The 25,100-nt window shown below is 43.9% G+C and overlaps 1 protein-coding gene across 1 annotated transcript; it reads left to right on the top strand.

The window, feature by feature from the left end:
* The first annotated feature begins 348 nt into the window (after positions 1-348).
* On the top strand, positions 349-24,767 carry DLX4 (distal-less homeobox 4). Its single transcript, XM_088143261.1, has 3 exons — positions 349-958; positions 17,641-17,834; positions 24,516-24,767. Exons 1-3 carry the CDS (start codon positions 550-552, stop codon positions 24,765-24,767), a joined length of 855 nt encoding a protein of 284 aa, XP_087999387.1. The 5' UTR covers positions 349-549.
* The last annotated feature ends 333 nt before the right edge of the window (positions 24,768-25,100 follow it).

Below are 25,100 nucleotides of genomic sequence, written 5' to 3' on the forward strand. Positions count from 1 at the left end.
CTCTTTCACCCGGCTGGCGAGGCTGCAGCTTCGGAAGGGAGGTCCCCGGGGGCTCCGTGACATCATGCCACGGACGGGCCAATTGGAGGAGGCAAGGGGCGGGCTCGGGAGATGAAAGGAGGAGGGGGCGCGGCGGGAGCGGGGGGGGGAGGAACGTCCCCTCGGTGGTTTTCCTCCTCTCTTGTGGGACCCGGCGTGGAGAAAAGAGGGCGCTTGGGGGGAGCTTGGGGGAGAAGGCGAGGAGCGGGCGCCGTGGCTCGGACGCGGGCGACCGGAGGGCCCGACGAGGCGGCGGGGTTGCAGCCGCGGCAGGTGGCGGCGTAGACGTCGGAGCTTCCCTTTGGCTTGACCCGGGCTGCGAAGGCGGCGCTGCCCGAGCATGAAGCTGTCCGGCAGCAGCAGCAGCAGCAGCAGCAGCAGCTTTGGCAGCGGTCGCCGCCGCCGGTCGCTCGAAACGCGGTAGTGGCCCGGGCCGTGGATGCGGCGGCGGCGGCGGCGGCGCCTCGGCGTTCTCCTCGTCCTGCCGCGGAAAGTCCCGCGGATCTTTGGATGATGACGATGAATTCTCTGGCCGAGAGCCTGCTGGGGCCGCCGGACCCGTCTAAAGCGGCCTTCCTGGACTTCGGGCTCGGGCCCCCGCCTTCTCCTCACCAGCAGCCCCAGCCCTCGCAGCCGCAGCAGCACCCGGCCAGCCTGGCGCCCCCTTACTCGCTCCAAGCCTTGCACCCGCTGCCGCCGCCGCCGCCGCAGCAGCCCCCTCACGACGGCGGCGGCGTCTTTCCTCCTCCCGCCGCCTCCTACGGCAGCAGACCCCTGGCATATCCCTCTTACCCCGGGGCGGCCGGTGGCAGCCCTCACGCCTTCTACCACCACCACCACCACCACCACGGCACCTCCTACTCGCCTTACCAGCAGACCTCCAGCGCCCTGGGCCATGGGACGAGGCTGGAGGAGACGGGTAAGGCGAGGCTGGTTGGCTTGGGCGAAGGGGGCGGGAAGCAGGCCCGGGGCGGCCGAAGCCCCCTCCCCATTCGCGGGGGGTGTGTGTGTGTGCAACCTCCGTTACTTTATCCGGATGGCTGGTTTCCGACATTCGTAAGGTTATCCTTGAACAGCGGTCCAGAACAGCCCCCTCCTCAGTCCGCCAGGGGTTGGACTCCCACTCCCGTTGTCTGGAGGCAACAGGTCCGTGGCCGCAGGAGTGATGGGAGCTATAGGGCAGCTCCCCTGGACGGAACGGGCTGAAGGAATGTGGACTAAAATGTGCTGCTTTCAAAGCCTTGGGGGGGGGGGCTGTGGAAAAACAGGAGGGAGGGGAGCGGAATAAATCAATAATAATGTCCATCACTAACAAAGAATAAGTGCTACCCTTTCCTTTTCGTTTTCTTGTGCGGTGACATACCGAATACGAGTTAGGGAGAGAGAGATGAATTACGCTTTTCTAAGTTAGAAGTTATCCTGAGTTTATTGGTTCGGAAATGAACCTCAGGTTGCGAATTTGGATGAGACTTCCCTGTTCCAAGGCACACAAAAAGTGTTTCAGCCATTTCTTGGCCTCTCCTTGTTCATCGGCAGGATGAAAGGGCCAGTAGTTCCTGCCAGGGAATGTGAATCAAATGTGGATCGAATACTTGAGGCCACTCCAACCAATGTCACTGGAATAATTTTTTGCATTTACCCAGTATAAAATCTGCATTGCCTGCCATCTCATTTGCAGCACACTTTTAGACATGTTTAAGTTGAAGCAAGCATGCTTCAGTTCAATTACTGTTATTTGCAAGTAGGAGTCCATGGGATTGCAGTCTAGTTATATGGGATGTCCCTTCCCTGCATCACTAGCAGGCTCTAATATAGTCTGAGTTAAGAGAAAAATAATAAGTCACTCAATATGGTACAACACTTACTTTAAACTGGAAAAGGCTACCCTTTAGAAAAGCAATTGCTTTAACAATGAGAGAGAAAAAATACAATCCATTATGTTATGCCACCCTTGGGTTGTACAATTTAGAGAGACAGATCTTAGCTTGGATCAGCTATCAAATGGACCCTGAAATAGCTTGCCCATAATTCAAAAACTTCTTGCCATGAATATTTCTCTTCTGCCCCCTCCCCACCAGCTTTTTCAAAGAATAAGCATCAGTCCCCCAACTCTCTTTTCCTCTCCCGTATCCGCAGGTGGAAATAGTCTCCTCCTCCTCCTCCTCCTGAAATTCTTGTTCCTGGGGTCCATTTGATAGGCATCAAAACATCACAGGGTCATGGCTGCAGCAGTGGCACATGGATCCGGGCAAGGAGAAAGGCTGTCCTCTTGGGCGCAAAACTAGCAGCTGTTTGGTAACGCATCTCAGATGCTCAAGCAGCTGGAGGAGGAAAACTCAGTGGCTTCTCTTCTCATGACTTCTAGAAACTAGGATATTGCTATCCAACCTGTTTGAGCATGATGAGCACAGCAATCCAATTCATCCAGAGAATACTAGGTTGGGAAAGGTTACTAGATAGTGTTTTGCAGTTTAATGGATAGCTGGGCAATGACAAAATAATGTGCAAGCTTTCAGAACTCTTCAAGGGTGAAGTGGTGCAAAAATGCAGGAGAAGCAGTAAAATTAATAAAGTTAAAAAAAAAATAACTACCTGATGTGTTGTACACACTGTTATTCCAGTCTTGATGGAATGGATCAGGTTGAGGAATGGGATAAATTGACCTAGCTGGCTGGGGATAATAGGCATTGCAACCTGTGAAGGGTGCCATATGGGTGTGGGGGATGCCTTTAGCTCAGTGTTTTTCAAACTTGGCAACTTTAAGATGTGTGGACTTCAACTCCCAGAATTCCCCAGACCGCATGCTGGCTGGGGAATTCTGGGAGTTGAAGTCCACACATCTTAAAGTTGCCAAGTTTGAAAAACACTGCTCTAGCTCCTTTTGGTTCCTGGATGCTACTCTGCTTTGAGACTTGGTCCTCAACTGACCACATGCCTGACCACTAGCTGACTCTGTGAGCTAGTCTTTCAAGTCAGGTTGCATAAGACACCATGGATATCTTTAATATATTTTGTTTTGGAGAGAGCAGCCCAGACAAATGATGATACAAACCTTTTAAATGTGACATGCCACTTATTTCTGACCAAGACCATCCCTCCTCACTGGGATGAAACTTACCTTCCGGTAACCGCATTTGTTTATATCCTTCCTGGAAACGTCCCTTTCCTCCCCACCCCATTTAGACTGAACGTGCCTCTGGGCACAGCTCTGTTGTTTTGCTGGTTTGTATTGCTATGTCAAACAACCAGGTAGATCGAAGTGCTCTATAAATAACTTGCTACAAGAGGTTGAAGTTGCTCAGGGAGCTAGCTGGCAAAATTCAATAGCAGCTTAGAGGTGGATGATGTGGGGTTTGAATCCTTTGCTGGTGTACAGTGTCTCTTCCCATCCCTACTGCTTGGATATTTGCTGTTCCAAGACAGCTTGTCCCTGAAATTATTTTATGGCTTCATGATTTTCCATCCACTTGACCTAATGCTTGTAGCTGAGCAGGAATTAAAACCCTGTTCTTCCTGGCCTAAGTCTCAACACTAAGTTGGGTCTCATTTGCAGGACTTGGTTTTCAACCGCTCTCAGTTCCAGCCTTCAATAAACTGAGTTGGACATACCATGCTGCTCCCTATAACTGCACCTGACCATTTAGATTCTTTTACTCCCTGCATTTATGTATTCCTTTTATTTAGCTTTCTGGTCTAAATCCCCCTTCAAGGAAAAAATACTTTCCATTTCCAGGATTTTCCTAGAAACATGTATTTATCTACTTGTCACTTTAGATTGGAGGTTACTGCTCATTTTCTTTTGGCACATAAAATGCACCATTTTGCTTTTGATTCTCTACCACCAATGTTAAGATCTTTCTTCTTGATCTATGATCAAGGGAATTTAGTCCTTTAGAAACTTACTCCAATGATTTAGGAATTCTTTCGTGGCCGAATATGTAAGCCTCAATTTCTTCCTCCACCAAAGGGTAACATTTTAGATAATGTTGACCAGAATTGTATATATTTTTCCAAACACTTGGGAAACTTTAAGTCAGTAGAGTCCTTTAATACAATGCTGATTGACTTTTTATTTTTTTATATATAGTGCATGCAAAAATATGAATATCATTCTTGTTAGTTTGCATCACAAAGGAACTGTTTTGAAGGTGTCCCTTGCATACAGCTTGGCTTCAAAATGAGATTTCAGGAAACAGACTTTTTAAGAAATGGAATTGTCTCTTGAACTGTGGAATTACATAAGCTGAGTTGAGTTGTATCTGTTGTTTGTTTTGGAGCCAGCTGAGTTTTTAAAAATCTGATTTAAAACAAACAAGTGTACTTAAAAAAAAATTATCCATGGTTTTTAAAAGGGTTGTAACTGAAGTATTAATTGTTGTTTTTAATCATGTGATTTAAGAAAAAAACCTGGTATAGAAATGCTCTGGAGGAGAATAAATAAGGACTATAACATATACTGTATTTCATTTAATAAAACTTCCTGTAACCCTACAGTTCAGGATTTCTGACATTTCAAACCAGTTCTCCCCACCCCATTTCTATAATAATGGACGTTGCAGAATGCACTAGTAAAATATAAAAATGGTCATTTTATTCAACTGCAGTAACTTTAGCTTTGTTTAAATTTGGGGGCAGTGCTGTTCCTTTCTAAACAAGATATTCTGATGTTAAGGTTAATCCATAACCCCCAGGCTATCTGGCTTTCCCCCCCAGAGGGGGATCTGTCCAAACTCCACATAAACCTCTCCCAGAATTCCATAAGGCTAGTTTGCTAAATTTAGGGGGAACTCAAGTTAGTTTGGTTTAATTAATACCTTGATGATTGACATGTATCCTGCGGTATAAAGCTGTACACATGCAAAAATTGACAATTTCCAGAATTGTTCTGTGACCAGCCTCTGTTGAAAAGGTAAAGGGAACATAGGCATCAGAGATTCAGGGTGGGATATTTTCTCTGCCAAAGTAAAAGCAGGAGGTTTTTAATTTAAACATATCAAGACCAGCAATGTTGAGTAACCAAATGCTTCCACAGTTAGTGAAAGGCAAAGAGACCCTCTTCATCTTTGGAGAAATAGCCTTGCATAAACCCTAGCCCCATTTTCTGCAAAGAAATGAATCACTGAATTAGCAACATGAGTTCCCACTTCCTGGTGACGTTAGGTGTTTATTAAATGGTACTTATTTGCGCATATATATATATATATAATTGGCACCTGTCAAGATCAGCAAGGGAAAGAGAAAGCGTCTTGTTACTGTTTGAAGCCAAATGCAGCACCCAGCAAGAGGGGTTGCTCCCTTGCTGGTCCTTTGGCTGTAGAACCAACCCTATTTAAGACGAGGCAGTGGATCCCCTCCGCGGCTAATTAATTAGCGGCTATTAATTGTTATGAAGCTCAGGGATTGCGGGGAGTCCATGGTATATATTCCAAATCAGGCAGCAAAGGACCCCGGTTGCTGTGTGGGCGCGCTCACTGACTGGTTGGGTGAGCGATCTCCATTTAGGGAGCCCTGAGTTTTGGAGCTGCCTTAATTCTCACTCCATCGGAGTGGACCAGGCTGGCAGAGCGCTTCGGTTTTAATTACCGAGGTTTCCAGGTTTGTTCCCCCTTGTAATACACTGCATCATCCAGCTGCTGCTGTGACAACGTATCAATCAAGGGCACTTTCTCCGACGTGGTTTATTCTAGCATCACCCACCGCAGCAGCAGAGAGCTGGTCTTCATGACTGTTATATCGGCACAGCAATATAACAAAATGTGTTAAAATCCGTAGCAGATACTCTTTTAGGCCAGGCGCACTCTTCACGCTAAGCCATAGAGTGATCATGGTTTATTAAGCAAAATACACTCGGCTGGGTTCGCACAATGCCTAAGCAAACCCAAACAAACCTATTATGGTTTAGCTCAAGGGGGGAACCCAGCCCCAGCCTGTGCTCCTAAGCGTATTTCCTAGCAAGCTAGCTCTGCTGAATAAAAGGGGGTTCGCTTGCGGCTGAATGTGCTTTGGCCTGAACGCAGTCTCAGCGCAGTCTTGTCTCAGCGCAGTCTTTGCTCGCAGTTTGTCGGACGACCAGAAAGCACAAAGGGACCATCACCTTCCATTGCCCAAGGAGATGGCTTCCTCCAGACATGGGTAACCAACCTGGTTTGGACTACAGTTCCCATAATCTCTTATCATTAGTCATGCTGGCTGGAGCTGATGGGTGTTTAAACACAGCTGGAGGGCACCAGGTTGCCTATTCCCCTGGCTTTCTCCTTCAAGCCTTCCTTTGTGAAACTGATCATAAGCATTTTCCTACCGCCTTTCACTTGTCTACTCAGGGCGGTTTACAAGCTTAGATTTGATAGGGGGCGATTTGATAGGGGGCGGGGCGCTATTGTTGCCGATCTAAGCTGAAGGAAAAGGAAGTCCATAGGATTTGAGGCTTGGGGAACATTCAGCCACAACTTGCGGAATCAAGAGAGCGGCCTCGTTCATACAATAAGCTGAGTCTACATCGGAGTAGCTTGTTTGGCTTGGATGGTTGGTACACACAGGCAGGCATATTATTCTATGACTCGGCAGGCATATTATTCTATGACTCGGTGCATCTTTTGGGAGAATGAAAGGTGACGTCCTGTACCTGTTTACTCAGAACCAAGCCCGAATTCATTTCACAGGACTTTCGCCGTGCGTGTAAACTCATAGCTGCAATCCTTAGCCGACTTATTTGATAATGGGACTTATTGAAGTGAACCGGCTTGTGTAGAATTGCGCGGAGAAATCGAATTTCATCGGGGGAACTCAACAAACCTGTCTGGGATTGCACTGCGTGCAAGCGCAATCTTGTGCAGTTTTTTGAAGAGGAGGCCCCGTTATGCTGGGAGGGGGTCTCAAATAAATGTGCAAGACGATCACAAATAAACCTCCAAGGAAGCAAATGTGCAATAAGATCGGTTTATAAGAAAGGAAGCTATATAGTCAGTGTCTCTACTCAAGCAAAATATAAGGAGGTTGATCCATAAATACATGCCGTATTATTTAAAATATGTGTGCATTTCATTAATAATTTCATTACGTCAGAATTCCTCAGTGCAACGACTTTATGGAAGGGCAGGCAGAACACCTGGAATCACTGTACATTTTTTCCCAGATTAAGTAAAATAGAAGACAATCATAGGAGAAAAGAGAGTGTGTGTCTGTTGGGGAGGGGGAGGTTTGTCCCTCATTCATACATTGCTCCAAGTCGAGGAGGGGGGGATCTGAAGTGTCCTCCACAGCCGAATACCGACCTGCTGATGGGAAATACAGGGAGCCGCGCTCCACTCTCCCCCGCAACAGCCCCCTTCCCGCAACAGGTGGACACCGAGGCCTTTGGACTCGCCCTCCAAACACGCGCACGGCCCACGAGCACTTGAGGGTCGCTTGAGGTGAATCATGCAACTGAGCGCATCGAGCTCAGAAGCGATGCTGCTCTGGAGGTGTTTAAAATAGTTGTTTAAAATCCCTCCCCCCTTCCCCGAAAGAAGCCGGAAGTAACAGAGCCCAAATCATGAAATGGACACGTTGTGAGTCAAAGACAGAGAAAAAGCTCACTTTAGTCGCTTAAGCAGTCTAATAGTTCGTGTGTTTTGGAATCTGTGGACTTTTTTTTTTTTTTTTTTTAACACGAAGCCAAAACTCAAACGCATTTACGATGTTCCACCATCCCGCATAAGATCTTAATTTCTCTGGCGAACCTCCCTTGTTTCTCCTCTGTTATTCTTTGGAATTGGCTGGTTTAGCGGAAAATGTTAACTCCCTATTAATTTCTCTGTAGTCAGTTTCAACTTTAGGTCACTGCCAAATCTTCAGTCTTCCTTAATGAAAAGCTGGATTAGAAATCAACGTTTCAGGTAAATCGGCCAATAGAATATAAGGCCTCTTTGGTTTCCTTTAAGGGACATGATTTCCAGTTTTACCTAGCAAATCGCTAAAGCCATCAGGTTCGCCCTCTCTCTGACGAACGAATTTTACTTTTTACTTGTTTGTAAAGAGACGTATAATTTAAGGTGAGCTAGTAGAAGTTAAGTGACTGGGAATTTATTTAAATGCATTAGTTTACTGCATCTGACCCTAATTTTATAATAATTAGAAGTTATTAAGTGGAGTTAATGGGGGCAAACGTGCCAGTTTTCACTTAGTGCTCATGCAAATTTCTCCTTCCCACGCATCCACAAGGTTCCTATTGTCTGTCTCAGGCATATTTTTCTTGTCCTTGTTATTCCAAGAAGCCTGTAGATTTAAATGTTGACAGACAATGGAGTTCCTTTCAAAAAACAAACAAAAACTAGGGAAAACCCCAAACCAAACCCGAGAGTTAAGAAACGGTTTATATAATATAGTGCAAAAGCAGGCGTGTTTCCTGAGAGAGAAAAATCCACATTAAGGCAATACTGTTATTAAGCTAACGGATAGTTTACAAAATAGAGCGCAAGCGTTCAAGTTTCCAAGAATTCTTCATCACACAAGATGATTTCTAAAACTCTAGACGAAAAGAGGGGGAGGCGTTTAACCCTTCTTTCCCTCCCACCTCCCCTGATTTTCTACCCAGCTTGATGAAGATTTCTTAGAAAAAGCTAGTGTCTCGACCGTCGCGTGGTTTATTAAGAACGGTTTTGGCCAATACGATTTCCTTCCAGACCAAGGATGGACAACGTAGACAAAGATGACCAATTCGCCCTGATCTTTCCCGGGCCCACTTCGAGTTCTCCAATCGAAGCGAGGGGAGCTGGGAAAGCGCTACCCAGGAAAGCGAGCTGCAGAAGGAAACGCGCGTTTGAAGGTCGTTCTGTAGCACGCGATCGTGGCGCATCTCAGACACAATTTTCACAAGTTGCCTTTATACACACCTTCCTGTTCTAGGCATACGAGAAACTATAGTGTGGATAGATACAAATATTTAAACAAGAAAAAAGAGAATAGACACGCGATTCAATGAGTTCTCTCTCCTCCTCCTCCCCCTTGTGGGGGCCTCTTCAGGCTGGTGCAGTTTAGAGAAAAGCGCACCCCATCTCGAAACACCGGCTCTTACTACCCAGCCTTAAATGCAGTGGTGGAAGCAGACAGACACAAGCCTGCAGGTCAATAAATACCTAACATTTTGAAAGAAGAAAAGTGGGTCTAGCTAAAGGGAGTCCCGTTGAACTCGATGGGGCACGTCCCGTCCTGCTCGCAATTAAATCTCGGGGGTTTGCAGGTCCGGCTCCAGCCCGGCGGATTTTCGAACGATTTCTCTTTTCTTCGAGAGAACTAGTTTGAGGTGTGGCGCTCTCTTTTCTTTTCATTATTACATCTTATCTTTTTAATTAGCGTAGACACTGGGCCAGGCGTCTCGGAGTTTGGTTTTGGGTTGATTTTTAAATTAAATTATTCCTTAAGGGTTTCGGATGTATCCTTTTAACCTCCGTTCTCCACGGGCTGCGTGGAAGCGGTTGGCGCCTGTTCAGTTCACGCCTCCGGTTGATTTGCCAAATTAACAGAACCCGGAGCTTTTTTTGCTTGCTTTTTGATTGAATCACAGCCCGCTCGGTTGGACCCTTCGGGTTTCAGGGCTTTTGTAACGCGATCTCGTGCGTCGTGAGTTTTATTCAACAATAATAGGCCCGCCCGACTGAATTCAGCAGCGGCCTCTCCGCGGTAAACGCGAGCGAGGTTGCAAAGCCGACGCTGGATTTCAGGTGGCCCGAGACGCGCGCTCCGCTGAAATCGGGGTGCATGTGTGTTTTGAGTAAAGACACCGCTGCATAAGCATTTTTGGTTCATTCACTCAAGGTGGGAGCCGGGGAAATAGGGCCGAGCTTTAGGGCAGGTCTGTTGGGGAAGAAATTGCTGTTCCGCTTGTTAGCGTTTCGTCCAACGCCGGAAAACTTGCCGTGATCCACGAACTCCGCTTTCACCCTCGTCTCCAGCAGCTACAGCTGCTGACATCGATTTTTGTCATCTCGGGAAACTCATTACTTTGGTTTAAATCGAATCAAATCGATTGGAATCAATTCGTTCCTCATTTAATAAGACGAATAAACCGATTCTGTTTTGTTTTTTAAGGAGTAGATCCTTTGGGACTAGATCCTCTGGCTGAAATCATCAAATGCTCACTTGGCACGTGTGTCGTCCTCACGTTTTGAATATCATCATCAGGCAAGAAGAGGGGGTAAATAAAAGGAAAAGAGAGGGTGAGCTCATTAAACCGACCAAACTCAAATCCAGTTATTGAGTTTGACTCAATAACTTTCTTCAGTCGAGCAATTTAGCTGGCTGGAGACGGGGGTGCGGGTGGGGTGTGTGTTTATTTTTCTCTTAATTCAGCTGGCTTCCAGGATTTCCACCCCATCCGTTCTACACGACAGATTAATAGCATCACCCAGCCATCGTTGAGATGATATAAAGATATATGGGCTGATACTTATTAGCTGCAAATAAGCGCTCCTGTACTTAATATTCCCCAGGAGATGCCTGTCGGCTTTCATCTCGGTTGTAATCTGGTGCATATTGATTTACTCTTCTGTGTTTGGTTTACATTTACTGTGTAGTAAATGGGATTTATTTTATTGAATGCGACATAACCTGCCTTTTAAAGGAACCTCTTCCAAGGTGGTAGGCAACAACATTCAAAAGCATATAATTACACTTTAGGCAAAATTACAAAAACAATCTTTCCTTTGTATTCCTGTCCGTGTTCAGAAGCACAGAGAAAGGCTACAGGTGGATTTCTGCTTTCCACCACAATGTTTTCTAAGGCATAGAAACAAGGTGATTTTTGCCTAGGATTGCAGTGCTGCAGGCAGTCTAAATATCTTTACTCAGCTGATTTGTTTGGGGAAGGGTTTGTCTCCCAAGTAAGTTTGCACATAGGAGTTCTCACCTTAGTGAGAAGTGCCTACTCAGAAGTAAGCTCAACCGAGCTCTGTAGCCATTCCTCCATCTCTGTCTGATTGCAGCCTTAACGTTGGAAGGCATCTTAAAAGAGACCTGGCCTTTCCCGCCCCCCCCAAGTATTATCCCTCCCCCCACTTTTTTTCCTAAGCAGAAAGTTGATTTTGTTTCTGGCCAGCTCCCTCACCATCGTTTTCAGTAATGCCTCCTGCTATAAACCTGAATCATTTGCTTTACCTGGAACATGAATCAACCATGTAGCGCCAGAGCATATTCTTATGAAAGCTATCAAATTTCTGGTTCTCCGCTCTTCTGGAAATCAATATCAGTGCATAGAATGGAACTTACTTGTGGGCAAAGTTTGAGAACAGTCAGGTTAGGACAATTCTGAATTCTGGCCCCAAACTCCACAGTGCTGGGTCCTTGTTGGGATTTAGAAAACAATCTGTATGTCATTATATAGATTCCATAGGCTTTGTTAGGACTGCAGCTTTTCTTTTATTTTCCTGGCAATGGTCCTGACCTTTCCAGGTGTAGAAGTTTGCCTTTCAATAAGCCAAGCCTTCAGTTGCTGAAAGCTATACTCTTCCACTTAACCGTGATGATACTTTTTGCTTGCCCTATATGGAAAGCAGAGGTTGACAACCTAAGGCCCAGGGCTACATGAGGCCCCCAGAGAACCCCAAAGGTATTTCTTTTTTATGTGACTGAATAAGAAAATAATTAGATGTGAAACTAGAGGGTAATATGGATATCTTACTTTCATTACAATGCCAAAGTCAATTTTGGTTGCTCCTCCCATTATTTTTTGGACCACTACCCCAAGCCTAACCTTTCCCAAGAGTGGTGCATAGAACATTAAGTCCAGCCTTGGCCCAGAAAAGTTGGGCACCTCTGGCTTAGAGAAAACTCTAGTATCTTAAGTAACAAAATCAAACTCCGAGGAAGATGTCCATATTCACGATGGCTGAGGATAAAGTGATTTTATTTTATTTTTTGCCAAACCCACATCTGGAGGTCATCAGGTTGGGGAAGACTGGAAGATGAAACAATTAAAGTCATTAAGATAAAAATCCAAATAAGATTAGGAAATTAGGCACACTCTAGCTTTGTAGGGAAAGGTAGTTGGCAAGCTTAGACTGTATGAATCTGGTCCAATGCATGATGTCTGAGTCAATATGATTACTAAATTTGAATAAGCTGTATTATTAATACTATTAGCTGCATTTGTTACCTTTCTATAGAGTGAGATAAGAATCATGCTTATAATACTTAGCATAATACATCATAATATTTAATGTGATAGTTTTATCCAATTACCCTAGGGATGAAGAGCCTAGCTCTCATCAGAGGCTGCCGAACTACAATTCCCAGCATTCTCACCTTTGGTCCTCCAGATATGCTACCAGATATGCTGCTATTGCTAGTTCCGCAATATCTGGGCCACAAGTTCTCCACCAACCCAATAAGGAAGGACACTTTTGCTGCCAGTCTTGTATATAGAGGGGATGACAGGGTTCAGTTCTTCCTTGATTTATTACATCATCATCATCATCATCTGATGTATTGCACCATTGTATTTGTGGCAATGGCTAACACAGAAGTAAGAACTTCATAAGTCTAGCCTTGTTATTATTTTATGAAGTTAAATTCTTTTCCTAATACATTTCCTGGTTTTTCTTTGCATTATCATTTATATTGTCCAGGACAATATGCATTAAATTTTATTGGATGAATTATATACTGGGTGACATGAACCTTTTGCTGAAAGAGAAAGCATTTACTAGTAATATATTATCCACTTTTGAACATAAGACGGTAATGGTGAGTGGGTGGGTTCATGTGGCATATCAAGCTAACGTGATGGGTGAAGCAGCCTTTGGGTTTAGCTGGTAGTTCAATACGTTGTACAAATTTAGGCAAGATGGTTAATTCAGTAAATGATGCTACGAGAACCCAGCCAGTGTTGTGGTTCATTTATGGTTCAGTGAGTTGGACATTGCCAAAAAAGAGGTCAGTTTCATAAACTGTGGTTCAATTAACCACAACTTAGTAAACAAAACTAGTTTTATGTCCACGGGGTTTAATGTGTAGCTCTCCTGTTGGGTATGTAACCATTGTTTAATTAGGAATTGTGTCCTTTGTTTATCTTCATCTTATGCATGGCTATTTAGAAATAAATTCAATAGGGCTTGTTTTATGCATTTTGCAGACTTAGGTTTATGCTCGTCTGGATGTGAGATGTGCTGAAGTCTTTTACTTCTGAGGAAGGATGCCTGGAATTGCAGAAGAATGCTCTGAAAAACTGAAACATCATCAAGGTTTTCAATCAAATCAAATTGCTGAGTTGCCGAGAAAGAGGGAAAAAACAGTCCACTGGCTTAGTAGCTTGGATGCAATTTTAAAAGAGAGAAAGCTGAGGCAAATGAACACATACTAATATTAAATTAGAAGGGTCATTATAAATGTAGTTTATTTTCTTCTTTAAGTGTTGTCATATAGCAAATTAAGCCTCACTGGCAGCCTGATACATTTATTTTTTAGATCTGCATTACACCTTTCTTTCAGGACAGGAGCTTAAGATCGGGCATCTTAAGGCGCTACCCTCTGTCTGTTCCAATAATGTCTCTGTGAGATAGGCTGACCAAAGCCCATCAGTTGGTTTATATGATTTGTCTAGGTCTCCCAGGTCCCAGAGCAGCCTTTTCAACCTGGAGTTCTCCAAATTCATTGGATTTCTTTAGGGCAGAATTTCTCAATCGTGGCGACTTAAAGACATGTGGACTTCAACTCCCAGAATTCCCCAGCCAGCATGGCTGGCTGGGGAATTCTGGGAGTTGAAGTCCACACATCTTCAAGTTGCCAAAATTGAGAAACAGTGCTTTAGGGGATCATGGTAATTCAAATCCAGTGCTGCCCCCAGATTGGGGAAGGCTGTGTTAGAGGAAGAATGTGCATTCCAGGTGAGGTTTTGTATCTGTGTGTCAGAACCTCGCAATCCAGTTCTGCTACTTCGCTTGCTCAATTCTGCCTTCACAGAAGAATGGGGGGGGGGGCGTGGGGAGGAATGGAATGTGAACACATTCACATAACCACTTATCCAGGCCTGTTTGATTATCTCAGCAATAGAAGAATTTACTTGGACTGAAAATCATTTGTAAGGCTGTGATCCCACCAATGTACTCCATATTTCCGCAATGGTGCAGCACCAATCCTAGGAGTGAGTTTGATTTTGGTATCATAGTCCACATTTGGTCAGGAGTAAATGGTTTGCGGAGGACCCATGGCGGTCAGACTTGAAATAAAGAGTATCTGGTTGGGGCTGCTTCCTCTAACTCTCTTCTTCCTCTTTCTGACATCTTCCAGTGCAGGACCTCTGCAGAAGGCTTTGCAAAGTAAACTGAAAACTTCCTAGTGTTACGCTGCATGTCACAGGTTGCTCATTCTTGGGTATCTGCAAATGCCCCAGATGGATGAATTAGGCAGCAAGGCTTGGTGCTTCTGTGTTCCTCCATAGAGGTCTAAATAAATGCCAATCGTTCCTGATTATTCATAGATTAATTTCCTTGTTTTGATTTCTTTCACTTGCATTCTCTTTGCCTGTTGTTTTAAGCCACTTTGAAAGTCCATATTGAACTGAAAGGCAGCATAAAAGATTAAGAAAAGGAAAAAAAGTTAAACTTTGAGGAACATGCTTTTGTTCTTTCAAAGCCTCCTCCGAGACAATGCAAAAAGCCTTTAGAAAACAGAATCAAACTTTCAGAAGAACAACAGTTCTTTTTAAAGTCCTATTATCTGTAAGGGAATAGCGTCTTGCGATTCCCTCTTCCTGCGTATGTTTTTTTTTTTTTTAGTTTGTCAAAACTTTGTGCCTTGTAAGTGTTATCTCCTGTATTGTGGCTTCTCCAGTAGCGCATGGATGTGGTTTATTGAGGCGTCTAGGGAGTATTCTTCCTTAGGCTGAAGAGCTTGGCTTGTTCTTTGCACATCAGTGGAGCTTCTTAATTAAAATCTGCACTGGTGAGAATTAAAGCCAGCCCTGTACAGGGATCTCTCCCTCTTCCCCTGACACAGTTTGAAACCGAGATGAGGGAAAACAAGGCCTCTGACTGGGCCTCAACTGCTCTCTGAAACTGTTTCCATTTGCAGGCTTGCTTACTTCTGCTCAATTATTCTCTCCTGGGGAAAGAGCAGGTTTTTAAAAACACAAGATAATGAGGAATTCTTGCCACAATGCAGTAAGCCTGGAATGTTCATCAAATGTAATGGGCTGGGAAGAACTGGGTACACAGGATAGATCCTTTACACTTGGGCTGGTTTGTTTTTTAGCAAATTATAGCAGTATAGCAAAATGCAAAGAAAAATCATGGCGTTGATCAAGCATTTGAATTTTGACCTTGTATCTTTTGTTCCATGCCCCTTTCTCTGCCACTCCTTCCTCCTTTTTTTTAATCCAGAAAATTTGGGTCTTTGAAGTTGAAACATTAGAGATGCCGGGTTGAATTTTTTCAGAAGAATTAGCGTTGCTCTTTTTAAGAGAACATGAGCTTGTTGCAACAAACTGACTTTCATTGTGCCGCATCAACTGTTCTTAATAAAACACTTTGTATGTATGTTCATCCATATTGTTTGCAGCCTGATTGACAGCTGCTTCAGTAGCATTTTCCTGTTGTTTAAACTACAACTCCTTCCTGCCCATGTTATCTCAATCAATCAAGAATGACTTGGCCAATTTGATGATATCACCGTGAAAGAATATTGTTACACAGCCAATCAGATCAGGTTATAACATCACAAAGCCAGTTCAGGATGATGGCACTCTTCCTTGCCTTCACTCTTGATGGCTGTGCTCTTTCAACTTTGTTTATTGGCATATCCCAGTCACTAAAAGTGTTTTCAGGTTGTCAAAAGCTTTTCTGAAAAATGTGTTCTGTTTGGCTCAGATCTGGAATGTCAGTCAATTAGGAGTGCACGACAGCTTAATTGCCAAATTTCTTTCCTCTGATCACAAGTACTTCTAAGACATTTGCTTGCTTATTCTGTTGAGAACCTTTCTGATTATACCAATTATTTGTGGTAGAAACCTACAGGAGCTGAAATTTCTCCCCCAGTTTCCTACATTAGCCATTTATTCAGGGTAGACCTTTATCTTGATTTAAATCCTAGTCCCATGATTAAAAGCTCCTTTCTAATTAAATTGTTTAGTTGGAGATTCAAGAAATATCCTGGAATGGCATAGGTAACAGTTTGCGATGGTCCATCCTGGGAAAAATTATAATTCCCCTGAGGCAGTAGATGTGTGTTTTGGGGATTCTGGGCCCACGTTTGCCATTGATCACTCAGTGACCTCCCAGTGGGTAGAAATGCCTGTTTCCAGCTTTGGAGAGCCTACAGTCTAAATGGAGCGGCCCTTGAAGAAGGCTTGAAAGCTCCAACTGGGGCAAAAAGCCACCAGTCAGGGTCTAAATATGTAGGAAGGCAATGCCATATCCTTGGACTAAGCTTATCCTTCCATCTCTTCATATAGTTCTGTGATTTTCCAGAGTTCCTTGATGGTAGAAAGCGACTATCACCATTCAGAATTTGGGAGCAGACTTGTCTTTTGGATGACCGTGCCACTGTGTGTATCTTGGGTTCTGGTCAGTGTGTTCTTGTTGGGATCTGTAATTCCCATTATTTAATCATGGCAAAATCAACCAGTGAGTTATTAAAGGAATCAGCAAAAATAAATAATGCCCATTCTTGGCAAAAGAACTAGTTCAGTTGTAAGTACATTCATATCTAAATTGTCTCTCAGTTTTAGTTTTTTGACTGGAACTATCAATTGCTGTGAATTGTCAGTTTCTGAGATGCTTTGCAGGCTTTTAAAATATTCTGCTGCAAATTAGACCCTCAATTTAATTCATGGTATGGGGTACATATACCGTGCGGTCTGGGCTTAAATTTTGCTTTTACATAGAGTCGGGTTTAGTTTTCAAGCTGGTAAATTAGGAACAAGATGCCTCTGAGCATGCACAGAGTACCTTTCAACACAACTTATCCACCATTCATCATATCCATGATTATGAGGCGTGAGTATTCTGGCCAGATGTCATGATATCCTTGGTACCTTTCCATTTAGAATTACAAACTGAACAAAGAACTTTTTATTTTTGCTTTACACATGCAGATTGATAGATGGGCATATGCAGAGTGCTTTCTGGATACCAAATTCTAGCAGTAAGTTGTCAAACAACTTATGTTGTAGTTACTTCCTCAGAACTCTGGCACAGGCAATTGCTTCACGTTTCATTGCAATCTGTTGTTTTGTTGTTACTGAAAGTTGCCTAAGTCAGAAATGTAAGGAATTAACCATTGCCTTTATATCCTTTCTTCTGGGAGGCAAGGCAGCGTACACTTCCCTCTCCAATTTTATCCTCACAACAATCTTGTGAGGAGGGTTCAACTGAGAAAGAACGGTTGACCCAAAGGTGCTCAGTGACCTTCATGGTGGAGCAGTGATGAATCTGGGGCTTCTTTCGTCTTGGTCCGGCATTCTGCCAAATGCCCCATGTTGTCTCAGATGGAAACACCAGTTTAAAAGAAAGTTTTGTAAGCATATCGGTCTCAAGTCTGCTTAAAAACAAAGACTTGGTCAGCTGCCACTGATGTTGGCTTCAGCTACATATTGGGTCTTACTTTTCTCTTTCATTCTGTTTGTTTCAAAAGAACTTGAGAAATCAACCATCATAGAGAATGGCGAAATCCGCATCAATGGGAAAGGGAAGAAAATCCGGAAACCGCGCACCATTTATTCCAGCCTCCAGCTCCAGGCCCTCAACCAGCGCTTCCAGCAAACCCAGTATCTGGCGTTACCTGAGCGGGCAGAATTAGCAGCACAGCTGGGCTTGACCCAAACACAGGTGAGACGCAGGTAGTGCTACTGATTTATATCCTCCATTTGTTACCCACCATTCCCTGCATTCTGAGCGCACATATGAGGATTATGAGGATAATCTTCACAACAGCCCTGTAAAATTGGTTAGCATAAAGATGGCGACTTGCTCAAGTCCAGCTCCTTCCATCTAGAATGAAACCAGCTGGGAAGAATATTTGATAATGAAAAACTGGTAGATAGGAAAGAGATTAAAATTTCTTCTGCCCTGTATTGGCTTTCTACTGAAGGGTACAGTCTGGACTACTGTTCTAGACATTACAGATGAAACAAAAGTTGGAGTGTGTATGGGCAAGAAAATGATAAATCAGGGCTGGGGAACCTGCTTTATAGTGATCTAACTGAACTTCAGCTCCCAATAGCACATGCTCCATGCTAGCAAGGCCTTCTGGGAACTGTAGTTTTCCCATCTGCTTGCGTGATAACTTTCATGGGTAATTGACCTGTAAAGGTATGCTAGCTAATGTTTTCCACATTCAACCCAATGTATTATTATAGCTGCTGCTCCAACCTTGCTTTTCCCACCTTCAGAGCGAAGCATGAATGCTAATATTGTGCTGAGGAGCATTTTGAAGCCCTTCACGTACAACTTAGTGAGCTGTAGCATATCAGCATTATGAATTAACCTGATGTTGCAGATGGACCGTTGAAGATAAATTTCAGAAATTCTGGCTTTCCAAGGCTATCCAGTGGATTGATTCAGAGGAGAAATTTAAAGTATGGGCTTTATGGTCTCACACGCATACACACACATACACACATATGATGTTGGTCACTATATATATAAACATATGGATATATGTGTGTGTGTGTGTGTATTGATATGTTTATATATATAATGACCAACATCATACATATTTAAAAAAATAAATAAATAATTCCCCTCTCACCCCTATGGGTGGTACGTGTCTTCCTCAATCTCGGGTCCTCTACCAGAGGCCTGGGAGTTTGAGGGTTCTGCGCAGTATCTTAGCTGTTCCTAGCACTGCACTCTTCTGCAAAGAGAGCTCTGATGTTGTTCCTGGGGTCTGTTGGAGCCATTCCCATCTCCCAGCTTAGGAGTCACAGCCCCGAGTGCTTCTACCACCACTGGGACCACTTTAGCCGTTACTTTCCCCATCCTCTCTAGTTCTTCCTTCAGGCCCCGGTACCTCTCCAGCTTCTCATGCTCCTTCCTGATGTGATAGCAACATCAGGAAGAAGGATACACACACACACACATAAAAATGATCAAAAATGTTGACTCCCTGCCTCATTTTAAATCTCTGCTCCTTTGATAATCTAATTGTTGCACCATGGGTTTTATACTTTGATCTTTCGGGAAAGAGATTGCTTTCTTGGAACAGTAGAAAGACAAAATAAGTAGCCATTATACTAAACGGAATAGTCTGTTTATATCCAATTGAAATACTATGGTAGTTGATCATTTCCAGTGTTTGACTGTGGATGCCATTATTTAGGTGGTGGACGAGATAGAATCAGCAAATTTGGGGAAACTCAGATGTACACCCCCCCCCCAAAAAAACTCACCTTAGGAGAACAACTTTAAATGGGGGAGAGGGAAACCTCCAATCAGCTGAGTGAGAACTGAAACCGAGCATGCATAGTGGTTATAAAATATGGACTGATTGCTGAAAGAAAGGAACATGGGCATTGCCAGAGGTGTTAGGTAACAAGGACAGATGGAAATGGAGTCATTGGAGTATTGACATATTGACATCAACATTTCATAGCAGATTCTGTGTGTACAAGGTAGTAAGTGGATAATAACTGCAGCATTTAGGTGTGTTAGAATCACTTCCCAGGAGACGTTGCATTCTGCTTTAATAAGGTAGGACTTAAATAAGGGTGGACAGATGAGTTTGAGAAGAGGGGAGGTTGCCACTGAAGGTCTGGGTGAGGTGAGATATAGTTTGGAAAGACATGGAAGTCTTCCAGGACTCAGTGCTGTCAAAAGTCCCTCCCACTCAGCTACCTCTTTTACAGATGGCTGAGCCACTTAAAGAGATAGCTTGAGACAGACGAATGCCACAGATGAACTCTTAGCCAGAGGCACTTAAAAATGTCTTTGGACAAAGAAGAAATTCAAGTAAAATGGTTGAATCTGTAAGTTTTGGGGGGGTGGGATGGGGGAATTCTAAAGCTGGGAAGTGTTACAAATGTGGATTCTTTTTCCAGATATAGGGAAGCTATAAACCTACTAGGTGATATATCAGACGGGGGAACTTGCTTGGTCTTCTAGTTGTTTGTCCCTTGGAAGGCAGCAAAGGAACCAGACAGAATATTGTCAGCCAGTCAGCTCTTCCCGAGGGACTGCTCAGGTTATGACTGTTCTCTGAGAGATCCTCTCAGCTTCTGGATGGGTGTGCGATCGCTGTTTCACAACAGAGCTGGTGCTGCCCAAAGCAAGGCTCTGTCTCACCTTCCTGTGGAGCAATGTTGTGCACCTGCGGAAATAGATTCTTCTGCTGTTTAAGGGGTGCAAAGGTTTATGTTTTTACCCATCATAAATGGTTTCGTGGATGTAAGACCTTTCCTCACTTTCCCCTAAATGCAGCACAAACATGGCCTGGCAACATCTTTTTTTGTCTCGTCCCCATGATATGGCCTTCATCTCACTGCCAGCTCATGTGTGAGTGAGGCTTAAGCGACAGTTAGCTCTACTCATATTAAATAAGTATTCCACCCTCCCCCCTTCAACACTGTCCAAGGTCAGCCTCAGGTAATGTAAAATTTGTTAGATTTTGTTACTCACTATGCTGGAAGGAATTCCAATGACTGCAGGGACTTGAAACAAAACCAGGGCTGGGATCAACAATGGGGACAGCAAATCTCACTCTGGTATAGTTTTGGGCTGACTCAAGGGTGTGTGAATAGTGCTATAAATCAGCAGCATCTGAAAGTTGCATTTGTCTGAAATTTCTCTTGGGGGAGGCTGCTTTCTGAGCCACAAAGGGCTTTCCAGGGGTGGCTCTCTATGTCTGGAACCCTCTCCCTAAACAAGTAAGCCTTGCCATGTTTCACTGATACATTATGGCTAGTGGTTATTTTTAATCTAGGTTTTATTTAGTTCAGTGTTTTTCAGACTTGGCAACTTTAAGATGCGTGGACTTCAACTCCCAGAATTCCCCAGCCAGCATGCTGAGAGTTGAAGTCTACACATCTTAAAATTCTGGGATTCATTTTGATGTTGTTGCTTAGTTACGTATAATTATATATAAAATTGTTTTTTTTAACTTTACTAATTAGTTTGAGGATTTCTTTCTGCGTGAAAGCTTAAAGTAATGTGTTTAGTAGATAAAAATATCATTTCTAGGTGCACCAGTGTTAAGCAGCCTTCTACTACTCTCTGAATCTTCGCTGAAATCAAAATGTCGATTTGAATAGAGTTTATGGGGATACAGGACCTTTCGTAAAAATGTGCATCCTGGCCCTTATAGGATTTGCATACTGTTAAAAGGCTTCTCGGCCTTTTGGCTAAGATCAAGTGTAGTTCAAGGCAAACCTAGTCCTCTTTTCTGCTTTTAAGGGTATATGCGAGTAATGAATACTTAATAACGCCAACACTGTTGCTTTTTTAAAAATTGTGGTTTGTCAGCTCAGTGTGCTTGTTCAATAAAAGTCCATGATAAACATTTTTTAAAACAAGAGCTGGAGGTGGTTTCAGGGAGGTTTCCCTTCTCCTGGGCTGTACACATATCTTCTTTGTCCGGAAAATTTCCTTCTGGGCGCGCAGGCTTTGCTGGTTTCTGAAGCAGTACAAAAGCTTTCAAAACCTGTTTTCTGGGGACGAAAATGGGATGAATGTTCACACTGTAAGCAGCAATTCCTCGTTTAGGCTATATTTTTTGGAGTGGGAATGAAGGAAATCTGTGTCAGAGCAAATATCTTTTTTGATGATGTTAGACTTCCCTCTATTGCTGATATTTGCTGGGAAAAGTGTTGCTTGGGTAACTCGAACAGGACTGCCCACTCAAAAGAAGTACAAAATATGTATGTAGGAGGGAGTCTAGAACAGGCCAATGAACGCTGCTTGGGCGTGCTCAATAGGCACAGAACACTGCTTGATCTTTGCTGGGGGGAGGCGGGAAACTCTGAGGGGGATCAGGGATGGAGTTACCAGAATCCTGATTGGCTACGCTGTGATCTGCAACATTATGCTGCAGTCCCCATTGGTTCTAACTAGATGCATGCCTGAACATTCCGCCAAACTATTAGTGTAGGTCAGTGTTTTTTTTCAAACTTGGTCACTTTAAAAATGTGTGGACTTCCACTCCCAAAATTCCCCAGCCAGCATGGCTGGCTGGGGAATTCTGGGAGTGGAAGTCCACACATCTTAAAGTGGCCAAGTTTGAAAAACAGCGGTGTAGATGAAACATACCAAGGATTCTTATGCTAATATTGGGTTGGACCTTGGTTTAGCCACACAACTATTGACTCATGGTTTGCTATGGTAGTGGAAGCAACTCGTGGCCTTTTAATATCAGTCTTTCACATCACTTGTTATTGCTCAGGTCCCTTCAGCTGGAAATGCTGAGACTTGAACCTGGGCTCTTCTGATTGCAAAGCATGTGCCCTTTACCACCTATCTCTGGGTGAATATCAAGCCGAGCTTTATTCCCAGATATTTTTTGTAAAGACTAACTACTTGAAAGGCGTAAAGCTAATCTCGCAGATCGCAACTGAACACATTTAGAGAATATTCCCTTCCTTATAGCCCTAGATCCTCATCCCCACCCCACCCCACCCCACCCTTCAGCATTTTTTATTTAGGAGACAGCCTTTTGTGTTTCCTGGTTCACAGGTGAAGCAAGCAAGATAATGCAGGGACAAAGATATTAAAAAGAGAAATGGATGCAAAAGATAAAAAAAAAACCAAAAGGGAAACGTAGGATAAACTGAGAGAAGAAAGCAAGAGAAACATAGTGCCCCAAAATGATAAAGGTTGGCTCTTTACCCTCTTCGTAATTCCTCTTCGTAAAATCTCGCTCCTTGCGTTTGACCCCTTCCCCAAAATGCTTCATCTCCAGACGGTCTACCCTAAAAGACATTTTTCTTGCTCTCTTTTTTCAGAAAGCTGCAGGCTTGCTATCTTGATCCTAAACTCTTCATCTGTATTTTCTTTCTGCATGTTAAGCACTTATCTGATGTAAGGCATGGCACTCCAGTCCAATCTGGCAAACTGATCAGAAAAGGTAGCGTCCCAATACCGACTAGGGCTGCGGGGGGTGGGTGGGGTCGCTTGCTTCAGACGCCTGTAGTTTTCCTTTTCCTCAACATGCCCTGAAGACCAAACTTTACACTTTGCCCTCCTTCAATCTTTCCACAAACGCCTTTGTGCAATCGGCTTTGGGGGTGGGGGAAGACGGGAGGGGGCGGAGCCCTGCTTGAAGGAATGAGCTAGGGTTAGGCTGCCACAGAGAGCCTGAGAAAGACGTGTGAGGGCAGGTTGATCTGACGATCCTGCTCTTCGGGGACCTTTGCAAGAGCCCTGGGAAATGGGCTGTTGTTGTTGCTTCCATTTTACAGATGACGGAATTAAGGCGGAAGGAAAGAGAGAAGAACAATACTGAATGGTACCAGGGGCTATCCAACAGCCAAGCCTTTGCTATGAAGATGCCAAAGCACCAGCTCATTGCAGGCACCTTCAACAGAGAAAAGGATGTAGGGAGACCCTAGACCAATGTTTCTCAACCTTGGCAACTTTAAGACATGTGGACTTCAACTCCCAGAATTCCCCAGCCATTCTGGTGAATTCTGGGAGTTGCAGGCCACCGAGAAACACTCTCCCGGATCTTTCTCACCACCTAGATCAGTGTTCTTCAACCGTGGCAACTTTAAGATGTGTGGATTTCAACTCCCAGAATTCCCCAGCCATTCTGGGGAATTCTGGGAGTTGCAGGCCACATATCTTAAAGTTGCTAAGGTTAAAAAACACTGACCTAGGGAGAAATGCAGCTGGAGTGGTTCTGAATGGGCCAGTGGTAGAAAGGGGAAAAGTTAAATAGCTTCTTATCTTGGTTGTGTACCCTCCTTCAGGTTGTTTTCTAGTTTTACATAGTATCTGACACTTTCTTTGGTTGCTTGTTTCATACAACTAAAGTTCTTTGTGTGTGTGTGTGTGCACGCGCGCTTTTGTATTTTCCTATATTTGGCAACAGATTTACTGTATCAAAATCACGTCAGATTCAGCACTGGCCTTTCTTTTTATTAGATATCCATGTAGGTCTGGGTTCATGGCTTACCTGAAGTTTAGGTGAATAAAATCTTGAAAAGATGCAAATGGAATTGTTGCCAAGTTTTCTTAAATACAGAACTAACAGAGTCAAAAGAAACTTTAAAAAATCATTGTAATTCCCAAATCTAAATGCTCTTCCTGTTAGCATTTCATGGCTTATCCAACAATATCCATTTTTGAACTTCAAGTGCTAAGGTGTCAATTGTAAGGATGTTGCGTAACCAGTGAGAAAAAAACATCTAGAATTCTTCAGTCTAAAATGGCCATAAGGAGAAACATTAGATAGGAAGAAAATAAAACCCGTTGGAAGTAGAAAAATGTAGATGCAAAAAGTTCTGGATTACCCCCCCCCCCAATTTTATTGCAGCTGTTCATGCATTCTCTCCTTGCATCCTTTCTCTCTTATCCCAGGTCAAGATCTGGTTCCAGAACAAACGTTCCAAATTCAAAAAGATTATGAAGCAGGGCTCCAGCATCCAAGAAGACAATTTACATAGCTCCTCATCTTTGTCCCCGTGTTCACCCAACATACCTCCACTCTGGGACATCCCCATGGCATGCAAAGGACCCCCTCTGCCTCCTAACAGCTACATCAACAGCTTTGGACCTTGGTACCAACAGCCACAACACCAAGATGCCATGGGAAGGCCTCCAGTGATGTGACAAAGACAGAACTTGGAATGTCAGCCCATCTCATGTGCCTCTTTCTGCAAACCCCTGACCAGCATTCCTGGCATAGGGAAGTGGGACAAGGGTGGAATAGATGGCTTCTTTGAAGGAATTTCCAGACCTTCTCTCATGGCAAGAAGCCGTCTAGCAGGAGATGACTGCAACACAGACTTCCCTTCTCTGATCCAGGACCACGTCTAACAACGGTGACAGAATGTGTGAAGCAGAGATTGGGGAAGAGCCCCAGCCCGCCCCCCCCCCTTGATTGCAAGTCAGGAGCCCCTTTTTGAGAAGAACCTCTTCAGTGGAGATTTATAAAAACAGTGT

Source organism: Python bivittatus, unplaced genomic scaffold, assembly GCF_059951505.1.
Source record: "Python bivittatus isolate LINGU-HERP-01145 unplaced genomic scaffold, Pbiv_v1 ctg000410_np1212, whole genome shotgun sequence".
Taxonomy (NCBI): Eukaryota; Metazoa; Chordata; class Lepidosauria; order Squamata; family Pythonidae; genus Python; species Python bivittatus.

What these genes read in the sequence shown, in the direction of transcription:
- DLX4 (XM_088143261.1), top strand. Translation starts at nt 550, where the DNA reads ATGATGACGATGAATTCTCTGGCCGAGAGCCTGCTGGGGCCGCCGGAC. An exon ending in GACGAGGCTGGAGGAGACGG is followed by an intron (nt 959 to 17,640) that starts GTAAGGCGAGGC and finishes TTGTTTCAAAAG; the next exon opens with AACTTGAGAAATCAACCATC. An exon ending in TGGGCTTGACCCAAACACAG is followed by an intron (nt 17,835 to 24,515) that starts GTGAGACGCAGG and finishes CTCTTATCCCAG; the next exon opens with GTCAAGATCTGGTTCCAGAA.